The 26,681-nt window shown below is 41.7% G+C and overlaps 1 protein-coding gene across 15 annotated transcripts in view; it reads right to left on the bottom strand.

Annotated features, from left to right (window-relative positions):
* ZBBX (zinc finger B-box domain containing) overlaps positions 1-26,136 on the bottom strand; it is a 45,375-nt gene extending 19,239 nt beyond the window's left edge. For 2 of the 15 annotated variants that reach the window (XR_010590584.1, XM_008164993.4), the window contains exons 1-8: positions 22,298-22,491; positions 18,392-18,479; positions 17,014-17,130; positions 14,867-14,960; positions 13,530-13,578; positions 13,029-13,138; positions 12,652-12,747; positions 767-934 (exon numbers count right to left, since the gene is read on the bottom strand). Coding sequence is in view for 13 of the 15 variants with exons in the window: in XM_008164993.4 (XP_008163215.3) it covers positions 767-934; positions 12,652-12,747; positions 13,029-13,138; positions 13,530-13,578; positions 14,867-14,960; positions 17,014-17,130; positions 18,392-18,479; positions 22,298-22,466 (891 nt within the window). In the remaining 2 variants the exon portion in view is untranslated. Of the gene's footprint in view, positions 1-766; positions 935-12,651; positions 12,748-13,028; positions 13,139-13,529; positions 13,579-14,866; positions 14,961-17,009; positions 17,131-18,391; positions 18,526-20,519; positions 20,585-20,719; positions 20,858-21,356; positions 21,462-22,297; positions 22,533-26,118 lie in introns of those variants that run through there. The other 13 variants (XM_005299205.5, XM_042853734.2, XR_010590585.1 and 10 more) reach the window with 13 other exon arrangements.
* Between the last annotated feature and the right edge of the window lie 545 nt (positions 26,137-26,681).

Raw genomic sequence — 26,681 nt, 5'->3', positions numbered from 1 at the left:
GAATCAATTTTAGAAAAGTAATCAATCAAATATGTCCTAATGGCAACAATCTTCCCCACCACACATACAAATACCGGATGACAAAGGATTAATGGTTTCGCATCTTAACTGCTGAAGGGATTCAGTTCTTGGATGTGGTACCCTTTCTTATGCGCTTCCTTTGGGTTAAACTGTGATCAAGATAATTCAAGGCTATTTTTGGAAATCGCTCCTTTTGGCCAGATTGAATTGAGATGCCCCATCAACAGAGCTCTAAGCCAGACTGCTAAACAAACGCATAAAGGAATACAGATTTATAGCCACAGAGTTTAAGGCCAGAAGGGACCACCAGATTATCCAGTCTGATTTAGTGTATATCACAGGCCACACGCACACTAAATTCAACTAGGAATGAATGCAATTTTTAAATGAAGGTATCACTACTATTAAGTATAAAATAGTTTATTATAGTGATAAGTATAAAATAGTTTATTATTAAAAGAAAATAGTTAATTCTAATGCTATAGAATTAATCTGCCAAAAGTCTAATAGAATCAGGGCTTGTTTAATTACAAGCAAAGCAGTAGCAATCTGAGGTCCTGCGTCTCATGGAGGCCACATGCATAAACATGGATCAGACGGCTGGACCAAATGGATAGCCTGATCTGACTAGTCAATTTGTGGCACCAGAAATCACAGGGCCAATACACTTTAAGGAATTATGAGTGTAAAAATGGAATTTTCTGTTTTACAGGAATACACAGCTCACAGAAATTCCTCAGCCTACCTCAGCACTGCCTGTTGACGTTAGCAGAGATGAAGAAATGTCTGACATGAGCTGATTCTTGCTATTTGCTGTCTTCTGCTCATGATTCTTTTTGGATTCATCAGGATTGCAGTCTTTCATGAACTGATGGGTAGCTTCTAATTTTCCAACTGATACATGGGTTTTTGCCTACAAACAACATAGACCACCAGATTAATTCAAAATAAACACACACACTTTCCACTAAACAATGCTCAAATTACAGAGGCAGAAGCATAAAAGAAGCAGAGCAGACCACAGAATGATGGTGGACCGAACATATCCTATCTTCAACAATCTGAATAAAACCAAATATTCAGATCAGACAGGAATGTAAGAGACTACCAGATTATTTAATGAATATGGGAGATAATCTACGCAGCGCATGTCATACGTTAAAAGAACTTTATAATCAACGTGCTATAAAATTTGTAACTAATGAAGGTCAATCAGATATTGGTTATATTCTGTCGTCTTTTTTGAACTGCAGCTGGAGAGACCCTTAAGAGGTGAAACTGATTTAAAAATCTCAAAGAAATACCAATCAACGTATCAAATCTACTGTGTGACGGACCAAGCGTATGAACTAGTTTAAAGATCTAGACAAATTAACCTAGGTCAAAGGCTGGAAGTAGTTCTTAGATGACAACAATAATTTTAATCACAATGTTGTTGTAGCTGTGTTGGTCCAAGAATATTAGAGAGACCAGGTGGGTGAGATGATATTTTTTATTGAATCAACTTCTGTTGATGAAAGACTCAAGCTTTCTCCAACAGAAGCTGGTCCAGTATAGGATATTACCTCACCCACCTGGTCTCTTTAATTCCATTGCCATTTTCCTTTATTCCTCTGCAACTTACATTAGTATAAAGCAAACTGCTCCATACATTTCATCTTATGAGGCCCATACTTGAACAATTACCTAACTGAGAAAAGATAAAACCAAAGAGAATAGAAAAAAGAATGCATTTCCATTTGTCCTGTGGAAATATTTTGTTTCAGAGCCACATTTGGGATCTAGATAATACAGTAAACCTAGAGTGCTAAATAAAAAATATGTATGTTGCCACAAAGGTCCCTGTGTTTCCCTCCTATGTAAAAATATGCATAGAAGAAAAAGCTAATACGAATACTCCTTGGGTCTCAGGACGAACAGGCATGCACACAGGAAGTGTGGCCAGAAAAAGCTGAAGAGCCCAAAGATCCATCGTAAACCAAGGCCCAATCACTTTGGCTCTGTGACTACATCCACTCCAGGGTTCTCCCTCTAGCCCCATCTACCTATGACAATACAGTTGATCTAGTATCCTTGCTGTCACTGGCTTGCACCTCGCATACCATATTCTATGACCTTCCAATGAGTATGCAAGAAAAGGTAATGTTGCTTCAAGCTACATTCACTGTTTGCCATTTTGACTGCATATATTCTATTCAGATTCTTATCCCATAACTCTCATCACGATATGGTGTGGGGTACATTTTCCCAGCGGAAATATCACTGTTGTGTCCCCTAGTTCTGATTCCCCACAACTGCTGGCAGCAATCTCTTTTCCACATGGGCAAAAGATCACTAAAATACTTGGAGACTAGAAGCACATATTTAGAGAAAAGCAGAAGATCTTCTCTACATAATTGCATTTCCTCTTGGCAGGGTTCCTTAAGGCATTTTATGTTCATTTGCTTCCCTCCAGAGGTGAAGTATAAGGCCAAAGAAAATGAGTTTCGTGCTCTCTAGTCACTTTACATTTGACTTTTGACCACAGCATTCAGATGAAACTTAGCAAGGCTAATATTCCCTGCTCAAGAGATAGTAGCATGTGGAAGCAAGTGAAGCAACTCACTGCATTGTTTGTGGATCTAAATGGTACGATAACACATTTATATACGTCTATCACAAATATTTGTTAAACTGCCACCTAGAGTTCTATCTATACATTTTACACAGCATTACTCTCGATTTGGCATTTTGCTCATTTGTTTCAGAACAGTTTTGAAATTCTATTTAACTGATTTCAAAGAGAATACTCGGATAAACGTACTGGATTGCTTCCTATATTATTATAGTTCCTAACAAGAGAATTTAGATGCTCTTTGAGTTTCTTCTGTCTTGCTAACTAAACAAGATAAGATGATGATGAAACATTCCAATTAGGGGGTAGGATTTTGAAAAATACTTAAGTGCTTTCAGAGTACAAGTCCCATCAACTTTCAGTGAAACTTGTGCTTTCAAAAATCCCATCCATGATCCTTTCTAAACTTGGTATGATATGTAACTGATTGTTTCCACACCAATTTGTTGAATTTTTAATTAATAAGAATTGTATCTTAAATGCATAAAATGATCTGGAAGATAATGAAAACAGGTCTTATTCACAGATTTTACTGTCACAATCTCAACCTATAGAATCTACTGCAAACTGTCAGACTAAGAAGCTAAAAAAACCCACCTCCAATCATCTATTATTTTCTTTAAAAAGAAATGCTAGTTCTTTCCCCTTTCCCTCCCCGCCCCCCAATTTCTACAATTACCTGTCATCCACTATGATGGCTCAATTAATCCAAAAATGAACCTAATTTTGCTTTCCAAGCATCAAGATTCTATAATTTACAAAAAGGTTAAAAAAAATCATGAAAACAGAACAATTAATAATGAGTATTTTTATTATGATACTTGTTTTTATACAAACTTCAGGGCAGACACGCAGGTGGTATAAATTAATTACTTCAGAGGAGCTCTGACAATTTATAACAGATGAGGATCTGTCCCTTCCTTTCAAAAGAAAATTTTGACACTGCCACCAATTTTTAAAATCAGGGTTTAAGTATTATTCAGAATATGTCTATATGAATATTTCCTTCCCACCCCCTCACAAAGACCATTCACTGGGCTTTCTAAATGTATTTTTAAAACATGAAGATCAATAGCACTTAAGTATTTAGAATGATGGCAGGCTGTCAATCTTTTGGACTAACAGAAACTCAATTATTTTGGCACAAATGTCAGAAAGTTATTTTAATGTGAAAGCATTCCAGATAACATAATGTCATAAAGATGACAGCAGCAAATCCAACCTACTTCCATTCCTCAAATGTAATGTATCTTGATTGCCAAGGACTTTCCTGAACCCCATTAAGGCCTAGGACTGTAAAAGCAGCAACTAAGGCCACAGTTGGATTTTCAATTTTCTCCTTTATCACATTAAAAGAACAAAAACGTATTCCTGCCATCTCATACATACTGAACAGTTGAGACCGGAAGTACAGCTAGTTACTTGTTTTCCGAAGCCTTAGAGGCACACTAAATAGATGCTCTAGCACATATCAATACATTCAGTGTTAGGCTTTGTAGATCAGCTAACACTTTCCCAGAATTTAGTGAACATCATTTTATGTAGTTAGCTTAATTGTCACTGCCTCGCATTTCCCATTGTGTGCTGTACTTTTCCTTTGTCTACACTGCTGACACTAAGATTCTTTCTTCCTTGCTCTTTTGCAATACATCTGTTTGCATGCTTTGCTAGATGTTTGCCAGAGTCTATACTACAAGGCAAAATTACTATCTATAACTGTTTAGGTATTTGCTTCCAGAGATCAATCATCATGGGGATTTGGAGTCCTAGTACCAGGAGCTCTGAGCAGTCTAGAAGGGCAGTCCCTGTTGAGGCCACGTAAGCGTTTCTTCCTTTAAATGTTCAGACCCCATACAATTCTCCCCCAAGCAGTTCAGTCACAAATTTAATTAACGCGATTTTTTTTAACAAGCACCATCAGTATGGAAGCACTTTCACTGGAATAGTGGCCAAAGCATCAAGGGGCATATGAATCTTTAGCGTAACTGGCACAAATATCTTGCAACGCTAGCTACATCAGTGCCATGCTAACACCTGTTCTCCCTTTCAGGTGACATTGTAAACAAAAAGTGGGCAGTATTATCTCCTGCAAATGTAAACAAACTTGTATGTCTGAGCGATTGGCTGAACAAGTAGTAGAACTGAGTGGACTTGTGGGCTCTAAAGTTTTACACTGTTTTATTTTTTGAATGCGGTTATTTTTTGTACTTAATTTTACATTTGTAAGTTTAACATTCATAATAAAGAGATTGCACTACAGCACTTGTATAAGTGAATTGGAAAATACTATTTCTTTTATTTTTACAGTGTAAATACGTATAATAAAAATAAATATAAAGTGAGCACTGTACACTTTGTATTCTGTGTTGTAATTGAAATAAATATATTTGAAAAATGTGGAAAACATTCAAAATATTTATATAAATAGTATTCTATTATTGTTTAACAGCACAATTAATCATGATTAATTTTTTTAATTGCTTGACAGCCCTAGTTTCTGCTATATAAAGGGAAAAGAAAATATGGTGGCATATGCCCTGTCCAGGAAAGGGCTCTGACCTGCTGCCTCCAGGTCGCCAGCAGCTAGCCCTCCTGCAGCTTTGTAAGGGGGGAGATGTGACTTTAAGAGCTTCCCAGTTTCAGCTGGCTTAACCAATTCAGTGTACCCCAACTCACTATGGTTATAATCTATATCTAAAAAGTGTCATGTAAGGTATCATTGGAAAACTAATAAAACTCACTGATATTAATATTCTTGCACGATGTATGTATGTGGCGTATACAAAAAGTTATGAAGAGGAAGTACCTTGTGCAGTAACAACGATTCTTCGAGATGTGTCCTTATGAGTGCTCCACTGTAGGTGCATTTGCATCACTGTGCTGCTGATCAGAGAACTTTGATAGCAGTGTCCATTTGGCCTGCACATACGCTGCCCCCTAATCATGCCCTGCCATGAGGCTAACCCCCCTCAGTTCCTTCTCTACCAGAGAGTCCTTACAAGAACTCTGAAGTAGAGGAGAGGAGGGTGAGATACGGAGCACCCATAGGGACACACATCTCGAAGAACCATTGTTACTGCAAAAGGTGAATAACTTTCTCTTTTTCTTTGAGTAGCATCCCTCTGTGTGCTCCACTGTAGGCAACTCCGAGCAGTATCCCCCTGCAGGGCTGCAGCTTCTGAGTCAAATCTTTGGATGACAATACTGTAGAACCAAAGATAGCATCGGAGGCGGAGTCCCCAGTAATCGCATAATGTGCTGCAAAGGTATGCGCAGACGCCCAGGTTTCAGCCCTGAAGATTTTCAAGATAGGGACGTTCTTGAGGAAGGCGATAGGGAAGGAAACCGACCTCATGGAGTGCAAGCAAATACCAGATGGCGGTACTATGCTGTGAACCTGATAGCAGTGTTTGATACAGTTCGAGACCCATTTGGAGAGTTTCTGGGCCAATATTGCTGCACCTTTAGACCTTTTCGCAGTGGAGAGGAAAAGCTTAGGAGATTTCCTAAAGACCTTCATCCTGTCCAGGTAAAAGGCCAGAGCGCTCCTAATGTCTAGTGTGTGCAGTATAGCCTCACTGTGATAACAGGGTAAAAGGTCGGGAGGTGAATCAGTTGGTTTATGTGAACAGACGAAGTCACCTTGAGGATGAGCTTTGGGTACAGAGTAACTTTGTCCAGAAAGTATACTGTATGGCAGGGGTGTGCCATTAGTGCCACTACCTCCCCTATTCTCTTCACTGAGGTGATCGCCACCAAGAATGCTGTCTTCATGGACAGGTATGTGAGCAAACAGATGGCCATAGGTTCAAAGGGTGGCCTAGTCAGGCTTTTTAGTACTAAGTTTAGGTCCCATGATTGGGAAGCGGGGGAGACACCTGGGTTGGAGAAAAAGATGTACTACACCCTTGAGGAACCACTTTATAGTGGGAAGAAAGAGAACTGAGTATCTCTCTATTTGTTGATGGAAGGCTGCTATGGCCACTAGGTGAATTTTGAGTGAACTGAGGGATAGTCCTGATTTCTTGAGAGCCAATATATACCCTAGGACCATTGGGAGAGTAGCGGCTGTCGGGGAAATTTGTTTGGAATTACACCAAACATGAAACCTGGTCCACTTTTGCAGGTAAGTATGACAAGTAGCCAATTTTCTATTTTGTAGTAACACTTCCTGTACCTCCTCAGAGCAGGATCTTTTTGTGTGTTGGAACCATGAAGGAGCCAGGCTTTGAGTCGGAGTATCCGCGGGTTAGGGTGGAGAGTGCATCCTTCATTCTGCGAAAGGAGGCATAGCGTGGGATGAAAAGGGATCGGCAGACACTTCACCAACTATGACAGGTAAGGTACCAGGTCTGTCTTGGCCAGGTGGGAACAATCAGTATAACATTTGCGCTCTCTCGCTCTCTCTTTTTATTTTAACAGAATTTTTAGCAATAGAGGAAATGTGGAAAAAGCATACAGAAGGCCCTTGTCCCATGAGAGGAAGAGAACGTCCCCTAAGGAGTTCTGTCCGAAGCCTGCCGGGAGCAATAGTGTGGGCATTTCCTGTCCAGGTAAGTGGCAAACAAGTTTATTGTCAGTGTCCCACACTGTCTGAATATGTTGTGGAGTACTACTGAGTTCATCTCCCACTCGTGGTCATGTGGGAACTTGCAGCTAAGACTGTCCTCAGTTGTGTTCTGCACTTCTGGTAGGTAGGCTGTCGAAATTTTCACATTGTGGGAAACGCACCAGTTCCATAGCTTTAGTGCTTCCATACAAAGGAAAGGCTATCTGGCGCGCCCATGACGATTTGTCTAGTAAATGAATGCTATGTTATCTACCATGATCTTTGTGTGTACACCTCTGATCAGCGGAAGGAAGTGAGCAAGTGTTCCTCACTGCTCTGAATTCGAGGAAGTCGACATGGACACGCCTCCATGGGTGACCATTTGCCTTTTGTCATGAGGTTGTTAAGATGTGCTCCCCATCCTAAAAGGGATGCATCGGTGGTGAGGAGCAGTGACGGGGAGGGCTGTGCAAACGGGATCCCCATGCAGATATTTGGTGGGTACTTCCACCAGTTCAAGGATTGTTTGACCTTGGTGGGTAACAATAGGGATTTTTTCAGGCTGTCTCTGTTCGACCTGTATACGGAGCTGAACCACAACTGGAGACTACCTCATGTGTAGTCTGGCCTGAGTTATCAAAACGTGCCTGCAGCCATGTGCCTCAGAAGTTGAAGGCAGTGTTTGGCTAATATTTGAGGGCTGGTCTGCACTGTCTCTGTGGACAGATTGAGGAATCTATGTCGTGGGAGGAGCACTCTCGCTCGAAGAGAGTTGAGACCAGCTCCTATGCACTCTAGGGGTTAACATCCATTTTTGGACATTGATTTGTAGGCCAAGCTTCTGAATAAGTCCACAGTCACATGGGTAATCTGTAGGGCTTTGAAGGAATGAGCCCTGAGGAGGCAGATGTCCAATGGGGATAGATCATGATCCCCTGGGAATGAAGGTGAGATGCCATTATGGAGAGGACCTTGGAGAATACTCTGGTTGTCAATGATAGTCTGAAGGGGAGTACTCTGTATTGGTAGTGATCCTGTCCTAGGGTAAATCTGAGGAACTGTCGGTGGGAAGGCAATATGGAAATATGGAAATAAGCAACCTGAAGCTCAAGGGCCGAAAACCATTCTCCCTGTTCCAAAGCTGGAATAATCACTGCTAGAGTGACCATCTTGAATTTTTGAGCCTAAACAAACTTGTTGAGTGCTCTGAGGTCCACTAGGGGTCTCCAACCCCCCTTTTCTTACTATTCGGAAGTAGCAAGAGTAAAAACCTTTCCTTCATACTTGCTAAGGTACTGGTTCTATGGCTTCTACGCAGAGGAGGCAATCTATCTGTTGTCACAATAAACTCTCATGAGAAGTGTCTCTGAAGAGGGATGCGAAGAGTGTTGCGGGGGGGAGGGAGATGAAATGAATGGGATAACCATTGCAGATGATTTCTAGCACTCATTTGTCAAATGTTATCCCATCCCCAGGTGCAGTGGAACAGAACAAGGCATTGTCCAAAGGGATGCAAAGGGTTGGTCAGCGTCAGGTAGCTCTGAAAGGAGTGATCTGTCGGCGCCCCAACTTATCCATCAAAATTGATATTTTGAAGTTGATAGTAGGAAAGACGAAGGTTGAGGGTCCAATGATTTGCACTTTGAGAATCTGGACTCTTTCTTTTGTGGTTCATAAAAGCACTGAGATTGATATGCAATTTAAGTGAGGGTTAAGAACTGTATTTTCTCTTCTGTCCAGGTACATAAATCCCCAATGACTGAAGGATAGCCCTGGAATCTTTGAGTTTGTAGAGGGATTAGTCCATCTTTTCTGTTAACAATTTGGTGCCTTCAAAGGGAAGGTCCTCCACAGTTGTCTGTAGTTCCTTGGGGAAGTCAGATAAATGTAGCAAAGAGGCTCGTTGCATTACTACTGCTCTGGAGATGGATCTTGTCATGGTATCAGTCACGTCGAGCACTGATTGGAGTGCCATCTTGGCCACCAGTTGTATTTCATTGATAATGGCCCTTAACTGATCTCTGTAAGATTCTGGAAACTGATCAATAAATAAATTGAATTTGGAATAATCGAAGTAGTCGTATTTTGCTGTCAACGCTTGATAATTTGCGATGAGGAATTGTAGTGTGGCTGATAAATAAGCCGTTCTTCCAAACAAACAGAGGTTTTCCAATCCCTATTATATGGGGTGGACTTCACCTAGTGTTGAGGACCTCTGGAATTGATGGCATCTATGGCAATCGAATTAGGTGGTCGAAAGGCAGAAAGAAATTCTGTATCTTTGGCTGGGATGTAGTATTTCTTATCAGCTCAATTACAGGTTGGCACGACGGATGCAGGGACCTGCCATAAAAGTCTGGCTGGATCCAAGAGAGCCTCATTGATGGGGAGGGCTACTCTGGATGAAGAAGAGGAGTGTAAAATGTCTATCAGTTTCACCTCCTCTAGAGGTAATTGCAGAGTGTCTGCCACCCTCTTAGCTAAGTCTTGCCTCATCTGGTGAAGGGGACAAAATGTTGGTCAGAAGCATGACCTCTTCATCGAGGTCCACCTCCTGTTTCTCCCTCATCTCTCCTGGAGGTTCAGTAGCTCTAGATGCATGGGGCGAGGGATGTGCTGGCCACCGCTTCCCGCAGCCCCCATTGGCTTGGAGCAGCAAAGCGCGGCCAGTGGGAGCCGTGATCGGCTGACCTGCAGATGCGGTAAACAAACCGGCCCGGTTGTTCCTCTAAAGCAGGGATCGGCAAACAAACATCATTTTTCTGAACTTCCCAGAGGACTGGACGTTGCAGAGCACACAGGTCTGGGGAAATTCAGGACTGGGAATATGTTGGGGTCACCTTGCTGGATGTAACCAAGGCTGGTGGAAGCCAGAGTGGGGCTGTGGGGCTGTAGACAGGCTGCTGAACCAGGGCTGTCTACCACACAAACACTTCAGGGTTTGACCGGCATGCATGTAGGTTGAAAGTGAACATCCCACGCTGGGAGCTACAGCAACAAAGCATCGTAAGGTACCTAGGGTTGCATGGCAAGTGGTGTCACAACCCCTCAACTGGTCTGGACTGCACCCCCGAAGACCAGGACAATCTGCCCCTGATTCACTGTATGATCTGGTATAAATCCCTTAATCTCTGTGTGTCTCAACTTCCCCCTTTATAAATAAAAATGACAAACAATTTGTCCTCCTTTATAAAGCATTTTGAGACCTATGAATGAAATCACTACAAGCACTAAGACTTATTATTACTTACTAATACTCCAACCTTATGTTCTGAATGTACAAATTGTGAGAACTAATAGATCACATAGATTTGATAAATCACTGTTCGTGACTGTTCAATGTGGTGAAAATGCTTTTAAATCCAGCCAAGATAGCTGACAGAACACATATATCTTGCTGTTTAAGGTGGGCTAGTAATAGGGGTCCAAGAAGATGATTTACTACCTGCTTTTCTACACTATTGACTACCATCCCTCAATGTGCTGGGTCATCCTGTAACTGTCTTAAATGTTTTCCTCTTAATGTAATCTTTCAAATAATACACTATGAGTGTGCATCACTCTGACAAAAATACATTAATCAGAGCAACAACTTTGATAATTTAAAGCATTACTAAAAAGATTACATGTTTTGGGGAAGAAGGTCTGACATCTGCAAATAAATTTCAGTGGGAGAAAGTACCATAAGATACAGGGCACATCTTGACACTCAAACATTGGCTTGTCCAAAAGTACAGTTTGACTTGATAATAAACACAAATTAAATGGAAAGGAAATATTTAAGTTTTCTAAGATTCAGTCAAGATGCTTTTAAACATATTCCATATATTTATAATAATTTGCATATTTATCTTACTGTAATTTTGTTTCTCTCCATGGAAGAAAGTCTAAACACTTCTACATACAGAACTCCTGACATGTTTTCTCTTTGCTTCATTAAACCAGCCCGTAAAACAGTGCAACCATAATTAATGTAACAATGAAACAAAATGAAAAATAGGATAATTATATAGAATTTCTACAAATTGAACTGCATAAACACACCACCTCATTTAACAAAAATCAAATACTGTTTGATGTGTAAAATGGAAGAAACGGTGATATAAAAATTGGACAAAAGTTATTACTACGACCAATTTATGCAATATAGCAAAATGTGATGGATGAGAAATAAAGTAGTGTTAAATAAGTGTGCTATTATAATTTTATGCAGAAATCCTTATTACAGTGGTCATTAAAATGTTATCATTACATCAAAAGAATATATTGTACAAATAAAACTGTACTTTAAAGATGACTTTTTTAATTCTGTAAACTCAGGCCCAATTGGCAATGAACTATAACACTTTACAAAGAACATTACACTCTTCAGATTTCACCATCGTTAAATTATTTGTTGTTCTGGAAAAAAAAAACCTTTCCAATTATATCACTATCATTTTCACCAATATGTGACTGTTCATTTGACAGACAAGAGCTAATTGTACGTGGGAATTCTCTACAATTAAAACGTATTAAAGCAGCAAACAGAATAAAGTAGTATGTTAATTACCCTAGCAGGCATTTACCATTGTATTTGGCTACTTTTACGACATCCAGATTAATTTGCTGCTTTTAGACCTGACTCAAACCTATCTGTACATGTGATATGAAAACTGCTTGACACCAAACAATTTGAATGACAGATTTATAGGCCATATAGCATAAAACCACCCCTCCCCCAATATGTGGAAGTTTATGTATGCAAAGTCTCTTTAACAACCTGCCAGCTACTTTTTAGAACCTTGTGGCATGACAGTTATTTCAGCCTAAGTAATATTTTTTTCCATGAGGAATCAAAAGACTGTAAAACCCATTAGTGCATAAAGTAAGAACTGTACATTTTTTTCAACGGAACATTAGAATCAGTATAATACACAATTGCTGTGTTTTACAGGAAGTTTCTGTATAAACACTAAAGCTCCTTTTGATTAAAATCTGTCTTCATTTTTCTTAAGTAAAATTTAAAAATCTCACTTTTTATAAATTGTAAAAAAAAACAAAAAAAACACTACTGCATGGTACAGCAATCATCTTATTTTTAACCCAACTGATCTTATAATTTAGCCCTATTTCTTACTTATGAAGTATAAATACTAATCACGTGCATCAGTGTTTCTAGGATCAGGGCCTCAGAAAAACAGTTTGGGATAAATAACAATTGTGGGGTATTAAAACAAAGTTGGTGACCTTATTATAAAACAAAATAATCTCTAATTTACTGATGAATGAAGTTGAAAAGTATAGTAAAGATGTAATAATAAATACATCTGCTACAAATAAACGCAGAAAATATGTCCTTCTGTGAGAAAAAAGGCTTCTGATGAATGAAAACATTTAAGAAATGCAATTATTTAAAAAATTAAGTTTGGAACCATTTACAGAGACAATTTTTATTATAAATACAGGACTACAAAAAAGTCTGTACCTGTAGAGGAATCATTCTATGGAGCTTCAGCGCCCCCTTCTGGTGGACTCTGGCAAAGCAACTACCACAGTAATCTTCCCCGCATTCTAAGCATACCTTGAACAAAAAGTAATAACAGCAAAAATGGGTTCATAATATACAATTACTGTTGAGGATTTTTTCCCTTGTTCATATTTTCCAACATGTTACAAATAAAACTTGAAGAAATAAAATTAGATTTTTTTTAGGGTGTTCCACTAATTAATGTACACACCTCATATCAATTTGGTCATAATTAGACATTTTAAAGAAGGATTATTTTAAATTAATCCAATCCAAAGCTCATTGGCTAGCTTTCTATACTCAAATATTAATACCTTTTGCTATCATCTACTCACCAGTAAAGCATTTTTGGTCTCACACTGTCCACATGCCTTCCCCTTCATTTTAGGTTTTTCAGGGATTGCAACATTTGCCATTTTATGTATAAATGGCTGTTTCATTGGCTCTGGAAAAATACAATGGAAGGCAAAAAAAATATAAAGTTCAATATTTTATAAGACATTAAGCATGTATTCTGACTAATGGGAGTGGGTATTTTCGTTCCATATACTTCTTTTTAACAACCTTTATAATTCAATATGTTAATGTCTTCAATACAGCTATTTAAATGTTCTTGAGAAAAAAATATCATCATGCAGCACATAGGAAAATAAAATTCAATAAGGCTATTCATTTTAATTTTAGGCTTCTTAGTGGTAACTATAAACAAGAGTGAGGTTCTTTTTTTATTAAACTATGAAAAGCATCTTCCAAACTGTTTAACAACCTCTAAGGAACACATAAAATATTAACATATAACATTTTATTTTACTTGGTGAATACAAACATCACTTTACCATGAATCTGTTCTTTGAGTATCTTCAACTTCACTTTTCCTGAAGAAACCTATATTGAAACATTTAAACATGTATATACAGAGAAAAGTAAAAGAATGATCAATAATCATACTTTGGAGAATGGACTTGAAATTTGGCATGGGTATTGCTTTTAGTACCAGGGATATGTCTTTTACTGTTCTTGAGGGAAAAAATGCCCATGTTGGAAAAATCTGAATTTGCACATATTTTATAGAGACTTGCCAGAGCTTTTAGCAGGGGCTGAGCAGGATTTTGCTTGCAATTGCTGCAGCCCTGGACACCAGACCTGAGAACAAGGACAATGTCTCTCCTGTGCTCTCAATAATGCCCCCTTTGCTGGCACCAAGGCAGCATGGAGGAGGAAGCAAACTGATTTGAATGTAGACATAACAAGAGCCAGGTTGGGGGCAGGTAGCAGAGGGAGTAGATTCCAAAAAGCAGCCTGGGGTAGGGGAGAACAAGACACTGAATGACGCATGAATCCTGTGGTAAAAAGCATAGGTGATTATTGTAATTAAAAAGACTATCATAATGCAGGTGCTCAAGAAAACAAGACAACTAAATTAAGATTTCACAGGCAACCTTAATTCTAGCATTCCTTAACTTCTGAGTGCTTGACTTTGCAACCATACCATTCTTTTAATGTAGTTATTTTGTATGTACTTGTATGTATATTTCACTTTGCAGAATATACCTGTTTATCTTGAATTTCCCCTTAAGCTAAATTTTTAGTATCTTCCTAAAGAAAATTGGGGATTCCAAATTTTTTAAAGAAGAAAAGTCTGAAAATGTTTCCTGGTAAAAGTTTTCTACACACACACAAAAATACTTTGGACTGTAAATATGATAAATTTAGCTAATACAGCATAGTGCAGTTTGATCATTCAAATAGATTTGTACTTGGGCCTTATCTAATGCCCACTGAAATTAATGAGAAGATTCTCAAATTCCTGCAGTGGGCACTGGATCAGGCCCTTAATAATCTGTTCTTGTACAAGTAGCACAACCTTACCCCTTAACTAACCTAATTTATGTAATACAACGTAACACCAAACAATTATTTCAAATACTGTACTCCAGAACTGAATATTCCTCTAGCTCAGTGGGATAGTATATGCTTTGTGCAGAAAAACAAATACCTTTGAAATGTTACTTATAAAGTGCTCCATTTCTCATCTTAATACAGTATTTAAAACTGTCTTATTAATTCAGTCACATTATACCAAAATAGTGAATGACTGACTATCACCAACAAAAATCTCTTCTAAATCTTGTATTTTATGAGACTATCTGCAAATGCAATGAAATGTTTGTACCTTAACAACATTTTCTTTATTTTGTGACCACACTTGAGGTTGAATTCCCAATGGTCCTGCCTGTCCAGATTGCCAACGATATCCACTTGATCGTCTAGGAAAAAAACAGCACCCAAAACTTAATTACTAAGCATATTTCTCCTGTAAATTGGGATGGATGAATTATTTTCCCAATATGCAGATTTTTAGTTAATATCAACAAACAGGATACCAGAAAAATTAGGAAAAAAATCTTCTCTGTAGTAGCACTGATTCCTGAAACATAACTCCCCTTTAATTTTGATTGTTTTCATGTCATGATTGCAAACCTGAAATATTGACAAAGTAACTCTTGTTGGATAATTTAGCAAACTAAGTATTTTTTACTGTCACATATAAACCTGCACATTACATTAGTTTCCTGGATGTTTACAAGTAGTTTGCTCTAATGACATGCCCCCAGAAGTAGATATCATTCCACTGTGAAAACTATCTACCCAGACAGCTGCTCTGACAATATCCATCAGCTTTTTAAATCCCTTCATTGTCTCCCATGCCAATTTCCACAGCAGATTTATGCTTGTTGTTATCTTCAAGGTCCTACACAACTTAGTACTTTTTGCCTTGTCTTTTAGCTCTCTTTCACCTCAACCAAGACACACAACTCAGTGCTTCCCTACTATCCATCTCCTTGCCTTCTTCCATGCAACTCCTAAGCCTGGAAGTTTCCTCCTGGACCTAGTCTGCTATGATTCTATACTCTCTTCTCTCAAAACACGCTTCTTCCACAAGATCCATAAATCCTAGCCCTCCACTCAGAGAGACAGAGATGGAGTAAGACAAAGTGCAAGAGAGATTAGAATTTTAAAATTGTGGAACTAACATGTGTGCCTAATGTCAATTCTCAGTCGTCTATTTCTCTTGCTTTCTCCCCATCCCTTCTGTCCTCTACCTGCTCTCTCTTTAAGTAGGAATAAATGTAAGATACTGTGTCTTTGTTTTTGTCTGAAAAGTGTTTAGTACACTATCAGTGCTACTCAAATTAAATAATTAAGAATAGTAGCAGCATCTCTCTGATAGCCTATCTTGAATTGATTAGTTTGAGGTGCAGCCAAGCTGGTGGTCTCAGTCTCAACATTAGTCTTGCACCTTTCAAAACCACTACATTATTTTTAGCAAAGAAGAGATGGCATAAAATCACTGAAAACCTAAACTGGAAGCTAAAGAACTATCATATTTTAAAGGTTTTAGCTATTTATTGAGATTTTGTCAGAGCATAAAGGCAACTAGAACCCAGCTTTAATTGCTCTGAGAAAAAGGAATTTAGAAATTAATTACTATGATCCAATACAATTAATGGCACTTAGTGCTCAAATAGCATTATATACCTTTTAAAGTGCTGTACAAACATTAATGAATTCATCCTTATAACACCACTGTGAGGTAGGAAAAGAAGTATTATCCACATTTTACAGATAGGGAAGCAGACACAGAGGTTACAGTTATTTGCTAATGTCACACAGTGAGTTACTAGCAGAGCCAAGATTAGTCTACGGCTCACTTCACCAGACAATGCTCACTTCCTAAATGGGTTCTTTCTATCATATATAAAACTATTACAATGTTCTAGTCTTTCTGTGATGTTATGTACATGCATTTAACGCACTGAAACAGTGACAAAGTGAGATACACTAGGAGATATAGGGTACTCATTGGTTGATTTAACTCCAACGTTACAATCTCACTGGGAAAAAAGAAAAAGAAGGTTGGGCGGGGGAGGGGGGAGGGAAGGAAGGAAACTGGCTGGCAGTTCTGATATCATAGTCCACTCGGGAGGAGAAAGAGAAATGATTGTGACATCAGAGGTAAATCAACCAATCTCACAGGAGAGACTTAAAAAAAAAAACCACCAAGCAAAAAACATGCTTATCACAGGACAGCAGGAGGCTGTGGAGAGGAAAGGAAAAGAAAAGAGGAGATAAAAGACAGAATAGAGTAAACAAAGAAGAAAAGCAGGGAAAGGAAAGAGCTCGGAAGGAATAGTGCAGAACGCTACCAAAAATGCTAGTCTTTAGATGGGTTATCCACAAGTGATTTTTCAAAAGAACACACATCTCATTGGGATTCCTTGATTTTACAGTTAAAAATTCCAAAGAAATTTCACCTACTCCCTCCTCTCTTCTTTTTCTCTGCTCATATTAGATTGCAGTTGCTGTAGTTTCTTCTCCATCTCCTTGTTTTCTAGTTCTAACTGTACTTTCTCCAACTTCAGCTCTCGTATATTTCTGGAGAAATTAAATTGAAACATTTAAATGGGTATTAGCAGGAAAATTATAAAGACGTTAATCAGAACATGAAGGAGAATGAAAACAGATATCTGAATAGATTTTAAGCAGCAGGGCTGTTTTAATAACTTTTAATATTGAAGGTGTGTAACCCACAAACCCCATAGCAAGCCTAAAACTCCAGCTCTGACAACTACACCATTTTTCAGACAGGGCTGTTTTCAGGGCTAAAACAGCTGTGCGTGCCCAGGAATGCTTAACCACAGAAGAGGAGTTTGCTGGAACTAGTCAGCTCCATCGCTCCCCTGAACTTGTGGATGAGTGACCAGGAGAGATGGAGATCTACTCCACTCCACCCTCCTCAGCACCCGCATGACCTGAGTGGATTCAGGCATGTTGGAGGGGAAAATACAGGGGAATAGGCATGCCTTTCCTCCAACCTAGGATCAGTTTAACCAACCAGCAAAGCCTTCCTAGTATGGACACAGTATAGTAATTAAACTGTGCCCATACCAGCACTTAATACTGGTATAGCCATGTCAGTAAACCAAGCAAAACAAAACATACCCCAACATAGCTATTCTGGTAAAAGTTTTAAGCACAGATAAGTCCCTTAATCCACAAAGAATTTTGAAGACCAAGAAGTAGATTTTGCTCTACATTCTGAAGTGGACAGAAAAATGGACCCTGGAGATTTCTGAGGCTTGGAACAACATGTTCCATGTTCAGTCAGGGGGATAAGCCACTCTATTTTGAACAGAATAAACTCTGGAAGATATCAGTGGGGCAGGGGAGAAATGAATTATCATCATTAAGAAAGTGAAAACAGGATAGATTTAGGACTTGCCTATTTTGAAAAGTTATAATGGTAATGTTGTGTGGGTTAGGGGTGTGATTATTTTTTACCGACATAGCTATGCTGATATAAGACCCTATGCGGTATAACTGCATCCATACTCAGAAGGTTTTGCTGGTTACTATGCTGGAAAGCCTTCTTTAGGGAAGACAAGGCCTTAATAAAGACAGTATATATTAGATTATCTGCATAGCAATAATTCCCATGAATGAATTCAGTAAGTAGGTTAAAAAAACCTAAGGAAGAGGAGACAGATAAGAATAAAAGCCTGGAAAAACAGCAGTAGAGAGACATATCTATGATTCTTACTTTTGTGCAAACATAATCTCATACTTAATGTTGCATATAAAGTTATTAAAAGAGTAGAGTCAACATCTCTGTCATAGTCTGAGGAAATGCACTTACTTCACTTTTAATTTTACGGAAGTTCCAGTTTTTGAACCTGGCAGTATTACAAAGTCATTGATGTTCATGATTCCCAATGTGAACTCTTCTTAAAAAAATCAGAATGATTTGTGAAATTCTTTGTGGTTAGTAACCTGTTCAAATGGAACAACTGGATTGAAATTAATATGTTGGAGCATTGTAATAGTTTTTGCAATTTTTAATGTACAGGAAAAAGTTGGAAAGCAGAAATTCATTATATAATATAGCTCATGTGATCCAGTTTCAACTTTTTCAAGACAAAACCATAGGGCAATAACATGGGCATGTCCATACTTGTCATGCCACTAATCATGTTTTATTTCATTGCATTTTGGTAAAATTCTCACAATCAGAAGTACCAGCAGCCTGAGAGACAATGCACTCTGGCATGGCCTATTACCCAGATTTCTGGAATGGCTGAAGATCATGTTGTGCATACATGGTTTAGAGAGTTCCAACTATATAGCAGAATGACATTGTTACAGCCTGATCACAGGAATACAACCAAGGGCCAGACTAGCAAGGATGACTCATGATTAGCAGTCACAGTTTCTTAATGCACACTAAACATTTCTGGTGTGAACACAAACCATCTTTAGAGCCAATCATGTTGCTAACTGGTTAAAAACTTGGTGAAAAGTCCTAGCACAGGAGGACTGAAAATGGTGACCATTTTAATGCTGAAAGAATGTCAGAAACATGCACCAAGTGCATTTATCTAATGTGACTGGATGCCTTTGGCAAGACTTGATGCTCCATTCATCTCAATGGATGTTCAATAATAAAAAAATGAATCTGCTGTCAGAGTACATGTGGTCTAGCAGCAGTGAGGCAGTTAAACAAGATGGCACAGCTATTCTAGTTTGGATTCAGACTCTGAAGACTTATGAAAAATTAAAAACCCATACAACAAAGGACTGAGGCCAGTTTAGTGGCCTCAAGTACTATTTTTTAAAACTATATTTCTAAGCCATTGTTTCGATTTAATGTCTGTAACGCTGTTGTGACAGATATGGCAATTGTCTACAGTATTCCTGAAAAAAAACTTATCTGCTGATTACTTCCTGGAGTCTCAAAAGCAAAGGTCTAAGATGTATAAAGGAAAAACTAACCTATTCATGGATATTCTAGTTCTGAGTCTGAGACAGTTATGAATTTGTAACCACTGAGAAAATCCAGTTGTGGATCTTGAAGGCTGATACCTACCAGAGGTTGGAGTTGGGGTGACTTCTGGTAAGCTTTTTAGCATGCACAAAGGTTCTTTTGTTTTTTGTTTGTTTGTTTAATGTTTTGTGTGTAATGCTTTCACAGAATAAATGTGCTTGTTTAGGAAAAGTTGTGTAGTAACTTATAACTGTTGCCAATTACACTGTTTACAGCCTCTGGAGAGCAAGCAAAGTGCAGGCAGTCTGGCTTGCTGGGAATATTACAGTGTAGGCAAGGAACTTTGCAGCCTGGAAAAAAAACCATTCAGGAGGGAGAGAGACAACGGTCTTGACTCAAGAAATATGATGGCTGAGGAGCCAGGAGCCTACACTGGGTGCTTTCAAGGGACCACAGAGCAGGAATACAGGTGCAGTTGCCCTGAACTGTGACGACTGTAAGCTTGTCTAAACACAAACTTGCCTCTGTGTGGACACACTTATACTGGTTTAGAATTGGTTATATCAGTTTCACTTGCCCCATTGCTAATGTACATTTACAGGAGCAAGCTAAATACAAGGCTGGTATAAATCAATATTAGAGTATCCATGCACTAAGGTGCACTGACTTAATTAAATCAGTTTAAAAATCACACCTTTAGTTAAAACAGTGTAACTTTGTGTGTAATAGGCAATGCCTTATACGTGCAGTTCAGTGACTCTGAATCAAAATTAGTAGCTTTTACAAGCACTAGCATTTGTTTTTTCACATAAATAAACAATTTGCAGAATTTTTTTCCTGTTACCCATATGGAGCAGTCTCAGACTTATAACAATTACATTATGTGCAAATTAAATCAATAAATTTTATTTATCAGCCATTTTCATGTCATTGACTGCAACTAGCAAAGTTTCCTCTTAATAAGACTGTTTATCAAGCCATAGCATATCAGTCATTTTCTTACATTAGAAAGAGAGGAAGATGGTATACATGAATCATACTGCTTTGACCATTTTCTTTGATGAAAGCCTGTAATAAATTATTATGCTTTCTGTCTGTACATAGGTCATTATATCACAGTACAACAATGGAAGGCAAAAAGCAAAAGTACATAATCTGAAGCACTTTATGTAAAAGTAGAATTTTCAAAACAATTCTCTTTACCTTTAGCAAGTGACCTTAGAACAAGACACTAATGACCTGTTGCTGTCAGGTTGTTCAAAAAGATAATCAGACACACAACATTTAACTTATTTTGGGGGAAAAATATGATTTCACTTTACAATTATTTACTTTGTTATTCTTTTCATGTCTGCTACAAGCCTGTTCTATCAGAAGCAGAACAGATGGCAATTCTAAATGAGTCAGAACTAATGCTTGAGTATACCATACAGAGACCTGGATTGGATGTCAAGTTTTGATCTTTTGACCTTGAGTGGAGTTGGGGTATAAATCAGGGAAAGTATGGGCTCTAACAAGGATGCAGGATTCCCCATACAGTAGAACCTCAGAGTTACAAACACCACAGGACTGGAGGTTCTTCATAATTCTGAACAAAATGTTATGGTTGTTCTTTCCAAAGTTTACAAATGAACATTGACTTAATTCAGCTTTGAAACTTTACTATGCACAAGAAACATGCTGCTTTTAACCATCTTAATTTAAATTAAACAAACACAAAACGTTTCCTTACTCTTTTAAGACTTTCCTTTTTTCTTAGTAGTTTATGTTTAACACAATACTGTATTGTATAGTATTTGCTACCCTCCCCCCCCCCAATCTCTGCAGTCTGATTACATACTTCCGGTTCCAGATGAGGTGTGTGGTTGACTGGGTAGTTTGTAACGCTGGTGTTCTTAACTCTGCTGTTCTACTGTATTTCTAACATTAAGACGCTTTCAGGCACCTGCACTTGCTCTAAAGACTTCCCGAGAGAGGGCCCTTGAACTTCCTCTGCCTAATTCTTAGAAATTCAAAACCTCAAGCAAATTAAACTCTTGCCTTTAGCAATTTCATTAAAACTAACTCTTCTCTCAGCTAAGTAAGGTTCACAGGTGTGATTGCTCCTCGGATTAGCTATAGAGAGACAGGAGGGAGAATTTCAATGAACTTTTACAGAGCTACAACGTAACCTGAATCATGAGTTAGACTTATTAAAAGTCTCATGTTTCTCTATCCATAATGCATACAGCACTGTAGGTGATTTACACAGCAACAAGGAAAAATACTATAAATAGTGTGCAGCTGTACCGCCATAAAGGGTGTGTTTCCATATATATGTGTAGGACTGTCTCTAGGGTACATCCCTAGGGACTCTAATGCCCACCCCATCTCCATTCCCCCCCGCTCCCCCAGGGCCTGCTGGAAACCAACCATCCATATTCCCCCTCCCCCACAACCTGCTCCCATGCTCCCATACAGGGATCTGCTGAAGCCCATTGCCTACCCCATCTCCATTCCCCTCCCAGCACCTTGCACCAATTCCCCCCGGGGGGGGGGGGGGCTGTCGGAAACCAACCATCCGTATTCCCCCTCCCCCACTACCTGCTCCCATACAGGGATCTGCTGAAGCCTATTGCCTACCCCATCTCCGGTCCCCTCCCGGGGCCTGTGCCGGTGCGCCCACCCCCGCATCCCCGATCTGCTCCAATGCTCCCCCGCCCCAGAGATCTGCTGGGGTCCGTTGACTCCCCACCGCCATTCCCCTCCCAGGGGCCCCGCCCGCGCCAGGGAGCCAGGCACCTGCTCCCCCACGGCCTGGGCTCCGGCCGCCGCTGCCTCCCTGTCCCCGAGCTGAGTGGCGGGGAAGGGGCGTCTCCCGCTCCGGCAGCAGTGGTTGCGGGCCGGAGGAGCGGCTCGCGCGGGCTCCCCTCACCCACACCTGCTGGCGCTGCAGCACTGCCGTGCGCATAGCGACAGGCGTAGCTGTTCCCAAGGCAACTGCGACGCGGAATGTACCACTGAGACTGCCGGGGGGGGAGGAAACAGGGAGGGTAGTGCAGAGTTGGCTGGGGGAAAGTCCATTCTGGGCGGGGGGGGGAGATAGTGGCGAATCCATGTTACACCATGGTGAAGGGAGGGGGCGTGCTCTCTGCGTGGCCCTGCAGGGGAGGCTCCCCTGGTGCCCATTAGTCCAGGCCATGGCTTGCTGGTGACTTTACCTAGAGGAGTTGTTAGTTCTCAGGCAGGGCTTGCAAATAGGGTGACCAGACAGCAAGTGTGAAAAATCAGGACAAGGGGTGGGGGGTAATAGGAACCTATACAAGAAAAAGCCCCAAATATCAGGACTTACCTGGGTGAATTGCTACAGTCAAGGAACTGGATTTAGACTAGGTTGACCAGATATCCTGATTTTATAGGGACCGTCCCAATTTTGGGGTCTTTTTCTTATATAGGCGCCTATTACCTCCCACCCTCATTCTGATTTTTCACACTTTCTGTCTGGTCACCCTAATTTAGGCCCTGGAGAAGTGTATGTATTGAGCTGTGCTGCTCACCAGGGTGATTAAGAAATTCTCTAGCCTGGGTCAGGCAGTAGCTTGGCAGTTTCCAGTTGTGTCTCTGACAGCCCTATTAACAATTATGTTTAGAGCATTGACCCAGATGGGAACTGAGAGGCATTCTGTATGTCTTTCTTTCCAGTTCATGATGGCTTCTGGGATATGCTTGTGTCATTTGTGTGATTCAGTTAGGTCAAGGAAGATCCTCCTTGGCTGACAAATCCTATATTGAATAATTGTGTTTCTTCCATCTGAGCCAAGATTAGCCTAGCCCACCTCCTACTTTTCCACACTTCCCTAAGGAGTCTGGCAACATTAGGGTTACCATTCGTCCGGATTTCCCCGGACATGTCCTCCTTTTCGCGCTAAAAATAGCGTCCGGGGGGAATTTGTAAAGCACTCACAAAGTCCGGGATTTCCCCCCTCCCCCGGCAGAGCAGAGCGAGCGGCTGGGAGGGCTGCAGGAAAGTCCCGGGCTGGATTCCTGAGCAGCTGGAGAGGAGCCGGAGCCGCCCTGCATTCTGAGTTGGCCTCTCCTGCAACCCGGTCCGGCAGCACTGTGCAGGGCCAGGGACCGGGTTTTGTTGCGCTGGGGAGCTCAGCCATGTGTCCGGCTGGCACAGAGCCCAACACCCTGTTCTGAGCAGCAGGGTAAGGGGGCCAGAGAGGTTCTGGAGGGGGCAGTCAAGAAACGGGGGGGAGGCTTTTTGGGGGGGGGGGATGGAGAAAGTTTTGGGCAGTCAGGGTACAGGTAGGGGGTAGGGTCCTGGGGGGCAGTTGGGGGGGGGTCTTAGGAGGGGGCAGTTAGGGGACAAGGAACAGGGAGGCTTAGGTAGGGGGTGGGGTTCTGGAGGGCAGTTAGGAGCAGGGGTCCCAGGAGGGGGCAGTCAGGGGACAAGGAGCGGGGGGGTAGGGGGCTGGGAGTTCTGGGGGGGCTGTCAGGGGGCAGGAGTGGGGAGAGGGATCGGAGCAGTCAGGGGACAGGGAGCAGAGGGGTTTAGATGGGTTGGGAGTTCGGGGGGGGGGGCTGTCAGAGGGTGGGGAGTGGTTGGATGGGGCGTGGGAGTCCCAGGGGTCTGTCTGGGGGTGTGGATAAGGGTTGGGGCAGTCAGGGGACAAGAGGCAGGGAGGCTTAGATAGGGAGTGGAGTCCTGGGGGGCAGTTAGGGGCAGGGGTCCCAGGAGGGGGCAGTCAGGGGACAAGGAACGGGGGGAGGGTTGGGGGTTCTGGGGGGGGCGGGAAGTGGGAGGGGCAGGGGCGGGGCTAGGGCGGGGCTCCTCCCGTCCTCTTTTTTGCTTGCTGAAATATGGTAACCCTAGGCAACATGATGCATCCAGTAGCTGCTGTAGCCCCCAATCTGTGTAGGAAAATACTGGAAATACCCTCCTTCCAACCACCCTTCCTCCCCATCCATGTTCTCTGTCTACTCTATCTGTTCTCTCATCCCCCTTGAACCCAGTCCTAACACCGGGGCTCATTGCAACGATTTATGTCTCTCTCTCACCCATGCCTCTTAGGTCTTTTTTTTTTTTAAATCTATTTAGAAGAAAGAACAGGAGTACTTGTGGCACCTTAGAGACTAACAAATTTATTTAAGCATAAGCTTTCGTGGGCTACAGCCCACTTCTTCGGATGCATATAAATTTGTTAGTCTCTAAGGTGCCACAAGTACTCCTGTTCTTTTTGCGGATACAGACTAACACGGCTGCTACTCTGAAACCTGTTATTTAGAAGAAGCATCTCTGGGTCCACTGTGGTTAGAGAAGCCAATAAATAGCTGATGGCTGAGTGGCTTAATCTGCACCTGCATGCCCCTTATGACACCTAACTCCAAACCTACCTGGCTGAGGACATAGCAGCAGGGCCGGCTCTAGATTTTTTGCCGCCCCAAGCAAAAAACATTTTGGCTGCCCCCCGTCCCAGCCCTGGGCTCCTCGCTGCACCCCCCTGCTGCCCCAGCCCTGGGCTCTCCCAGCTCTGGCCTCCCTCATTCCTCCCCACACACACCTCCTGCCGCCCCAGCCCTGGGCTCTCTCCCCCACCACCACCACCACCACCACCTGTATCCTCCTTCCACCACAGCCCTGGGTCACTGGTAACTCGCTCCCAGGGCGGGTCATTCAGCAGGAACACAGACAGGATTGGTTCCCATATGGTTACAGAAGTGCAGTAAAGTGGAACAGTTTTCAGCTTGTGTGATTGGAGGATATCTGGATGCATATTATAAGACTGTCCTACATAAATGAGGAAAAGTTGAGGTGCCTTTATTATTCTTTTGTCCCACTCTTTCTTTCTATGGGGAATTTGCCAATGCAATATCACTGTCTTCCTTTTAAACAAACAAAAAAAGGCAATGGCTGTTGAAAATAGCAATTCCAGTCCTAATAACCACTGGGAAGCATTTCTTGCTCAATTTTATCTTACTTTTCCTACAGCAAGTTACGGTGGATCAGTATATTTGATTTGGGAGAAATGAAGTAACAGCTGCCCAAACTGAGCTTGAGCACTCCTGAATTTTGAGGTGTTCAAATCTGGAAGGCAGGTGCTGGTGTGGGGGGAAGGAGGCTCTGGCTCTGCGGGGGAGCACAGCAGCATGTATGCAACAGTGTGTCTGGCGCTGTGCGGAGCCAGACACGCGGGTCTGAGTGGCACAGTAAGGGAGCTGGGGGGTTGAATGGGGCGGAGGTTCGGGGGGCGGGCAGGGAGAGGGGGGGTTAGATGGGTCGGGGGGGGCAGTCAGGGGCCAGGCAGCAGTTGGATAGGCATGGGAGTCCTGGGGGGTTTTCAGGGGACAGGTAAGGGGTGGGGTCCTAGGGCAGAAGTTGGGGGGGGTCTCAGGAGGGGGCAATTGGGGACAAGGACCAGTGAGGCTTAGATGGGGGAGGGTCTGAAGGGGCAGTTAGGGGCAGGAGTCCCGGGAGGGGGTGATCAGGGGACAGGGAGCAGGGGGTGTTGGATGGGTTGTGGTTTCTGAGGGAGTGGATGGTGGCAAGGTGGGGCTACCCTCCCCCCTTGTGGAGTGTCCTATTTTTTTAAATGTTAAAATATAGTATCCCTACTCACAGTGCAGCTCTCCATTCACAGCAGGCTGCAGCATGAGGTCTCAGCTACCTCCCTTCCTCCCCCTCTTTCCTGTTGGTAGTGGCCAAGGGAATGCTGGGAAATGTAGTTCTTTCCCTTCTCCAGGGCTGGCTCTATAGGCAGGGAGCTAACCAAGGAACTACAGCTCCCAGGGCCCCCTGTTGGTTCTCAGCTCCCATGCGGAATCCCTGCCGCCCCTGCAAATAGGCTGCCCCAAGCATGTGCTTGCTTTGCTGGTGCCTAGAGCCGCCCCTGCATTGAAGCATCAAAATGCTTTTCAAAGTCTCAAATGAGCTGTCAGCCCCTTGACTGCTCGCAGCACCATGCTTTTGGAGTATTCAGCCCTCCCAGAGCTCAGGGAACTTGATCATGATAAGCAAGCTTTTCTGGAAATCCCCTGCTGCTGCGAGCCCCATTTGGGTTGTGCAGCAGAGACTCATAGACTTTAAGGTCAGACAGGACCATTATGATCATCTAGTCTGACCTCCCGCATGATGCAGGCCACAAAAGCTGACCCACCCACTCCTGGAATAATTCTCTCCCTT

This window comes from Chrysemys picta, chromosome 9 (assembly GCF_011386835.1).
Source record: "Chrysemys picta bellii isolate R12L10 chromosome 9, ASM1138683v2, whole genome shotgun sequence".
NCBI classification, from domain to species: Eukaryota; Metazoa; Chordata; order Testudines; family Emydidae; genus Chrysemys; species Chrysemys picta.
This window is presented reverse-complemented; position numbering and strand designations above follow the sequence as displayed.